Consider the following 8,708-nt stretch of genomic DNA (forward strand, 5'->3'; position numbering starts at 1 on the left):
CATTGATGTATAGAAGTCCTACGAAAAATCATTGATACTAAGAAGATTAGAAGAAGGTTTTATAGGGATTGTAGCCGTCCTATTGAGGACCTGAAACATAGAACTATAGACATGGAGAAGTTTGTCGATCTATAGAAGACCTGAATCGAATATCATCGATCTAGCCACACAAGGGTGCTTAAGAATAATCTGCTCGATTTTAAGCGTTGTTGATATTTAGACACAATGTTGAAGGTCTATAATTTTTCGTCTTCTTCCTTTGGTTTGCTATTATATTTCTCATTGTTGTTGCATAATTGTATATTCTATAATTTATTTGGATTTGCTTTTCAATAAAGACGAACTTTTTACTGTACTTATGAACACCACCCGAATCACTGTGTTCAACGCGCAACAACATTGTTGAATCATTTAGAACACCCAATACCGCCTTAAAATATTAAAATAATAAAAAAAGACAACAACACCAAGAACGACAACAATAAAAAAACTATTGCCCGTTGAGACCTTGCTATAATTAGACATCATTTTCAGTGAACCCATAAAGAAATATGGTTGCACATGCGCGCAAAAGGTCACACACACACATGAACACACAGCCCAAAATATAATATTCACTATGTTGTTTGATGATCACATGTGTTTGTAGTGAATCAAAGGAAAAAATAAACGAAACGAGTGGAGCTTGAGGTCAACTCCACCGCGCCAGTGCACATCAGGTGCTGGGGGTCTCTTTTCTTTTCCTTGATTATTTATTTACTAATACCGAGTGTCGGTTTTTTTTCGATGATGCTGTTGTTTGTTGTTGTCGTTGTTACTGTCAGTTCAGTGAGCTGTCGTCATCGTCCCCAACTCCCAAATGTCATAATTGTAATTAGAATTTAGTTTAGTGCCGTCGAAGTAACTTAAGGCTCGTTTTTCCATGACAGTTTTTGGGTTTTAAGGGATTTTCAGTTTTTTATGGTTTTCACGCATATTCACGTGCATCACTCACGCACACTCACTTGCTCACATTCAATATTAATATTTAGTTGTTTTGCTTTAACAATACCGCAGCTAATATTTAATGTTTGGGGCGTTGAGTGTTTGAGTATTTATATTTTGTGCGGTTGTTTGTTGCCTACCAGCCGGGCCCATTGCAACTTAGGAGTACGTATTTATGCATCAAACACTTAACAATGTTGCATGGTAGTTGAATATGAACATGTGCAGTGTTGGTGTGATTTAAATTATATGGAGGTATGGGTGTTTTCATATAGATGTATTGGGGACCCTGGAGAAGATTTCCATATGCTATTTTGTTATTGAGGAATCTAGGCGAGAAAGGATGGGGAAGATCTTGGAAAAGTTAATTGATCCATAAAATACCTGGAGACGATTGTAAGAAAATCGGGGACAGTCTTCGATCTGCTGAAAGAATCGCTGGAGAAGAATCGAAAAGAAATTCCTTCGATCTATATGAGGAAACGAGAAAGAGGAGTCCTGCGCTTTAGATCTGCGAAACATCTAAAGGTGTGATTCGAGTTATAGAAGGCATGGACAAGATATTTGAACTATATACAACCTGGAAAAGGTATTCGATTAATATAAGTCCTAAGTAAGAATTCAGCCTATAGAGGAGGTTGTCAATTTATTTTTTTATTTATTTATTTATTTATATTTCATATTGCTCAGTCTTTCGACCTTAAGGCTGAAAGCTACATTTCACAATTAAATATAAATTTTATCATATTATGCGGCTTAAATGTAAAAGGGGGAAATTGGACTCCTGCAGAAGGTCTTCGAAATGCAGTAGTCCCGAAAATTTATTCAACTATAGAAGATCTGGAGAAGGGTTTGATCTACTATAACGAAGTTCTGAAGAAGATCTTTGAATTATACAAGGCATAATAAAGTAAACGAAGACCTGGATAAGTACCACTTTCAATAGACGGCTTGAATAAGCAGTTCTAGTCATGGAAGAGCTTCCAGCGATAAGCTCCTTCTTTTCTGTGGGAACAATAGAAGTCCTCGATCTACAGAACCCATACAACTCTATGAAGTAAAGTATCCCAAGTCCTGGATAAAGATTTCGATCTATAAATAGAATATAACCTCTTCGATTTATAGAATACCAGGAGAATTTCTTCAAAGACATTTAGATGGTCTTCGATCTAAAAATCAAATCGATCAACTATATAAGACATATTCGATCTATAATAAAGATATAAACTTCTCGATTTTCGAGAAGATCCTGATGCACAGAAATAGTGTTTAGTTCAAAATATAGGCGACATGATCTTCTGTCCACAGAAAAGACCAGAAGAAAGTCTGCGATATATAGACTTCAAAAACATGTTTTAGACGTCATAGAGCAAGTCTTTGATATACAGAAGATGGTGTATGATCTTCGATCTATAAAAAATCTAAAGAAGATATTTTACGTGTCGAATTCCTGGAGGAATGTCTTTGAACTTCAGAAAGACTGGAGAAAGTCTTCAAGGTATAGTAGAGTATTCGATAATCTGGATAAGACCTCCGATCTTATAGATGGATTGAAGAAGGTCTTCGAATAAAAGCAGACCTGTAGAAATTCTTCGGTCTATATAAGACATGGAAAATGTATTCGATATAGAAGATCTTCCAAATATAGGCAATAATAAGGTATTCGAAGTGTTGGAGTCTAGAGAAGTTCTTCGAAGATAGTAGAAGGTCTTAGATTCACAAAATGTGTGGATGAGGTATTTTGTCTTGGGGAGGCAAGAAAGAGATGTTCTTGGAAAACATGAAGAAGAAGTTATAGGTTCAAACTAAATAAAAAAATATCTATGTGTGGAGTTACCCATATGTTCTCTTTTTTATTTAACTAAGCTCGGTGACAAGTACATTTGACAATGAATTTCAATTTGATGATTGGGTTCTTTATATTTGGAGCTCCTGCTGCTGCGGTCGATACACTACTGTTGCCACCACTTCGATCAGTGTCTATTGTTTTTGTTGTTCCTTCTGCTGTTGTTGGCTTATATTCTCTTGTTCTTGATTGCATTTTAAGTGAACTATAAACGCTGCAGCAACGGCAAATTCGTTCATTCGTTTTCACCATATGGGGTCTATTTTGGTTGTCAATTTGGAAAGCGGTGTTGGTTTTTTTCTTTCTGCTGCTGTAGTTTGTAGTTTAGGTGGATATATATTTATCGTAGGTCTAGTTTAGATTGCAGAACAGAAAATCAAATAAGACTGGAACTACTCCAAGGATGTGTGGTATTGTAGGTGCAATATATCGGTCCATGACATAGCCTTTAGATTTTTGTTAAATGTTGTTAATAAAATTAAAATGATCTGGAACTGAAAGTAAATGAAGTACTATCAAATCCAGAAATTGCATTATTTTACCTTTTAAAATATATTGCAACTTTCCTATTAAATTTATTTAAAAAATATATATTTTTTTATTATATTAATATATATTAATTATATAAAACTTTTACGATTTCCCACAACATGTTGCGAATTCCATCTGCGTTCTCATATATGTGTTCCCATGTTTGTCGTCAGCATCATCATGCCCATCATCATCATTACAACATAAATCAATAAATATTCGTTACACATTTTTTATTATTTCAATTATCGTAAATACCAATAATTACAGTTATGAAAGCATGGACAACCTGCGATTCTTAATGATTTCACTTTTTTTCCGCGCAGGAACAACAACACCACCGCCATCAGTAATAGCGAAAATGTTTGTACATCAGAGAAATCTATGATTAAAGTATATTAATATCAATATAATGGCAAACATGTTTATTGGCCTTGTTGTTTTTTATTAATTAATACAATTTATTAACAAAAAGTAATATATTAACCCATTGGGGGAGAAAAAAATTCTTTAATAAATCCCCACCTCCGATGGTCCTTGGGAAAATATTCTTTAATAAATCCCCACCTCCGATAGTCCTTGGAAAAATATTCTTTAATAAATCCACGCCTCTGATAGTCCTTGGAAAAATATTCTTTAATAAATCCACGCCTCTGATAGTCCTTGGCAAAATATTCTTTAATAAATCCACGCCTCTAATAGTCCTTGGAAAAATATTCTTTAATAAATCCACGCCTCTGATGGACCTTGGAAAAATATTCTTTAATAAATCCACGCCTCTGATGGACCTTGGAAAAATATTCTTTAATAAATCCACGCCTCTGGTGGACGTTGGAAAAATATTCTTTAATAAATCCACGCCTCTGATAGACCTTGGAAAAATATTCTTTAATAAATCCACGCCTCTAATAGTCCTTGGCAACATATTCTTTAATAAATCCACGCCTCTAATAGTCCTTGGCAACATATTCTTTAATAAATCCACGCCTCTAATAGTCCTTGGCAACATATTCTTTAATAAATCCACGCCTCTAATAGTCCTTGGCAACATATTATTTAATAAATCCACGTCTCTGATACTCCTTGGAAAAATAATATTTAATAAATCCAAGCCTCTGATAGTCCTTGGCAACTATTCTTTAATAAATCCACGCCTCTAATAGTCCTTGGCAAAATCCACGCCTCTGATAGTCCTTTGGATTTTTTTTTTTGCTCCGCAATGGGTTAATTTACTTGGTAAATGCCTACATTTATATTGTTAATATATTTAATATTCACATGACTATTTATTTATACGGTTAAAGGTAAATAAATACAAATTAAATGTTACATTACACCCGTCACGTTCCATGTCCTTTCGGTGCAGGGCAGCAGACACATTACTAAATGCAATGCAAACATATGGTCACATACGTATATAGAACAAACTCAACATGCCTTCCAGAACCACAAGTTTCGCAGAAATCATTTTAAACAACAACATTCACTCAAAATATATAAATTTTAATTAAAGATTAATTTAATGTTGCTGTTGTTGTTATTTTATTTGTCCATATAGTATTAAAAATTACTTTAATAATTATTTGTCACACTATTTAAATTGGTATGGTCATATGAAAACATTTATTCAAATTATAAAGCATACTTTTAGGCGTATGCATTTATTTTTCTTTGTTATATGTAAATTCAGTGTTATCGTTTGTTGTTATCGATAAATACTAAACAATTTGAATTATAACGAACTGTGATTATTTAAAATAAAAAACAAAATTGATTATTTTCAATTAATTATTTATATTTAAATATAATTCTTTTAATTTTTTTTTTCGTTTACATTATTTTTGTGGAATTTCTCATATCCTCGTTGCGTATACGATAAACATGCGTTTGTTGTGCAGCCATTAGCACTGCTGATTCCTTATAACATTTGGCCAATGATTGGCGAACACATGTTCGCCGTTCAAAATGCCATAGAAAACCATAGGGGCAACGCAACATCATCAGGAATCCATTGATACAGTAATAATAATATTCACACTTCTGGGGATGAGGCATATAGTCGTAGACACCCTTTTGGCAGTTTAGCCGGACGGAGTAGCGTAACTGGAAAATAGATAAACAAAAAGCAAGGTTAAGTTGTAAACTATTAATCACTGTTTAAAAAGTTGGCTATAGTTTCCATCAATAAAGAATGGCTGAGAGTCGCAGTAGTATGAGAGGCAAACGGAAAATGTTCGCTGTTAAGTTAACGACTCCGACTGAATAAACATTTGGATTAAAATTTCTTAGCGTTCCATCAGAGCTGCGCGCCAGCCACTCTAAAAACATGTAGACACGTCGTCTTAAAAAACCCACGTCAATGATAGTCCATGGAAACATATCCTTTAAAAAATCTACGCATCAAAATGTCGTTCGATTTTTTTCTCTAACAAATTCATACCTATAATATTTCTTCGAAAATGTTTGGAAAAATATCCTTGGAAATATATTCCTCAAAAAATTCGCCCATCTGATAGTGCTTGGAAAAATATCCCTTGAAGTATATTTTTCAAAAAATTCCCGCCTCTGACAGCCCTTGGAAAAATATCATTTGAAGTATATTCTTCAGGCCTCTAATAGTCCTTGGAAAAATATTCTTTAAAAAATCCACGCCTCTGATAGTCCTTTGAAAATGTTTGTTTATAAAATCCACATCTCTGATAGTCTTTAGAAAAATATTCTTTAATTATCCACGCCTCAGATAGTCCTTCATATGCAGGGTTTGTCTTTGTGTATTGTATATGAGGTGTTTTTTATCCTCTAAGAAAATGGACCTGGAAAATGGACTACAAGATCGTTATTTTGGGGAGCTTGAGTATGTTTTTCAACCAATTTATGAACAATTTAATACTTCGGATTATCTCTGAGTAGAAAATGTCTCTACGAAAAATTATCAACATTGGCCTTTGTATTCGAGTAGCCATATTTTGGGCACGTGTCTCAACCAAATTAGCTGTGATTTTATATTTTGGATTCTCATTGAGTAAAAATCTCTGAACCTAATTCATCTCTGTGCAAAATTTTGTCACAATCGGACCATTATTGGCAGTATGGTGCTCCATTTACATAAAATCGGACGAAACTACATATGTGAGCTATATCTAAATCTGAACCGATTTCAACAAAACTTCGCATATATTAATGTAAACCCAATTCAGTACTCTGTGCAAAATTTTGTCACAATCGGACCAATATCGGACGAAGCTACATTTGGGAGCTATATCTAAATCTGAACCTATTTCAACAAAAGTTGACACACATCAATCTAGACCTAATTCAGTACTCTGTGCAAAATTTTATCTCAATCGGACCAATATTGGGAGTTTGGTGCACCATTTACATAAAATCGGACGACTCTATATATGGGAGCTATATCCAGCGAAACTTTGCATACATAAATTTGAACCTAATTCAGTACGCTGTGCAAAATTGTGTGGTAAATTCGACTCTTTGGTGCACCATTTACTTAAAATCGGACGAAACCATATATGGGAGTTATATCTAAATCTGCACCGATTTGAAGAAAACTTGACACACATCAATATAGACCTAATTCAGTGCGCTGCGCAAAATTGCGTCTCAATGGGGCCAATATTGGGAGTTTTGTGCACCATTTACATAAAGTCGGACAAAATTATATATGGGTGCTATATCTAAATCTTAATCGATTTTTCCCAATTTCAATAGGAATCGTACTTGGGTTAAATTAGTGACATGTGCCAAATTTCATTCAAATCGTACATTGTTCACAAAAATACATGGACGGACAGACGACATTCGTAAATCGACTCAGAAAGTGATTCTAAGCATATTCTCAAAAGGAACCCTGGGTATATAATTATCAGTACCACAGTGTGGTGAATTTCCGACCGAATATTGGACATTATCGTTATATATGACCCATCCCAATTCGTGTACCGTTATATCAACTTTCAATTCCAGGCATCCTACTCCTTGGATATAACAATGTATATGCAAAATGGACTGAACTGTCTAAATCGACATCGAATTTTATTCTGATCTAGAATATATAGTGTAGACCCGTATCGGGCGAAACACCGCACGCCTGCACTCTCACGAGAGTAAATATCACTATTCTCTTACACACATTCAACTGAACCAATTGAAAAACCATTAACACACACACAAAGACAAATGCGTGAGAAAAAAAATTTTTTACGCTCTGCCTTATGGTAAAGCATATAAACAGGATTGCAAAAATATTCCGGCAAAATATTAATCACTATTCTCACAATTCTGCGAGACACCACTTGGACATCTAGTACTATATTTTATCTATACCATTTTGCGATATTAAAAATATTTAAGACATATTTTTCAATCGAAACCGCCACATTTTTATTTTGCGAAAAATAATAAAATACATTCACATTTGAAATATCTCTCACTTACCTTACAATTCGCTGGCAGCTGCGACTCACATTTTTCCGTTTCAGCATTAAAGAATAAATTCCTCGGACACAACATCGGTATAACCATGCCATTGTAACAGGTGAAAAATGCCGAACATGACTCACGGTGGGGTATATGACGAACGGCAGTGGATGAAAAACGAGAACACTTTCTAGCCTCCGGATTTGTGAATACACTAAGTGGTTGGTGATCTTCAGCATTTGCACTCGGAACATTTTCCTCTTCTACTTCAACCTCCGCATCCGGTTCTGCACCGGTTTCCGCAACATCACCGATTTCAATCGCATTACCTGTACCTCCTCTCTCTTCTTCATCCTCCTCTAGTAGATCATCAGTTACATTCTCTTCCAAAACGTTATCAGCTTTTTGAAATTTATCATCAAAAATGCTGGTAACATCAGCGCCGGCCACAATGTCACAGCTTACATTTTCCGGGTCATCACAAATACCCTGGGCCTGATTAAAGTAGTTACCACCCAAACATTCACCTTCAAACGAGGCATCACCACTACAATAAACATATTTGGCACAACTGCGAAAGCTGGCAACGAAAACGTCCGGTTCCGTTACATTTGCACATTCCGGGAAATCGAGCGCCCACGTGACCCGGAGAAGAACTAACAGCAATGTTACACAATTCCCCAACAATTTGTAATGCATTTTAATAATTTTCCACTACTTAATTTCATGAAATAAAACACTTTTTGCGCACCACTTCGACAAAGGTCTATTTGTTAGCAACGTTAAACGAAAACTTCTATAAATATTCATATTCTCTTCCCTGCCAAGTATTAGATTCTAAAAAGAACTCTAATCAAAAGTTTTTTGTTATCAAATGTGGTAGCAAAATCATTATGGTAAATATAGATTGTTT

At 34.7% G+C, this 8,708-nt stretch overlaps 1 protein-coding gene across 1 annotated transcript; it reads right to left on the reverse strand.

Annotated features, from left to right (window-relative positions):
• Positions 1-5,191: 5,191 nt before the first annotated feature.
• On the reverse strand, positions 5,192-8,494 carry LOC133329976 (uncharacterized). Its single transcript, XM_061538433.1, has 2 exons — positions 7,814-8,494; positions 5,192-5,464 (listed from the first exon to the last, which is right to left on the reverse strand). Exons 1-2 carry the CDS (start codon positions 8,492-8,494, stop codon positions 5,192-5,194), a joined length of 954 nt encoding a protein of 317 aa, XP_061394417.1.
• Positions 8,495-8,708: the final 214 nt, after the last annotated feature.

Source organism: Musca vetustissima, unplaced genomic scaffold, assembly GCF_032173495.1.
Source record: "Musca vetustissima isolate MV318-11 ecotype Yass unplaced genomic scaffold, APGP_CSIRO_Mvet_v1 utg1260, whole genome shotgun sequence".
NCBI classification, from domain to species: Eukaryota; Metazoa; Arthropoda; class Insecta; order Diptera; family Muscidae; genus Musca; species Musca vetustissima.

Excerpts from the sequence above, each read along its gene's own strand:
- LOC133329976 (XM_061538433.1), bottom strand. The coding sequence starts at position 8,494 with ATGCATTACAAATTGTTGGGGAATTGTGTAACATTGCTGTTAGTTCTT. Across the intron at positions 5,465-7,813 it reads AGCTGCCAGCGAATTGTAAG|TTACGCTACTCCGTCCGGCT; the intron begins GTAAGTGAGAGA and ends TCTATTTTCCAG.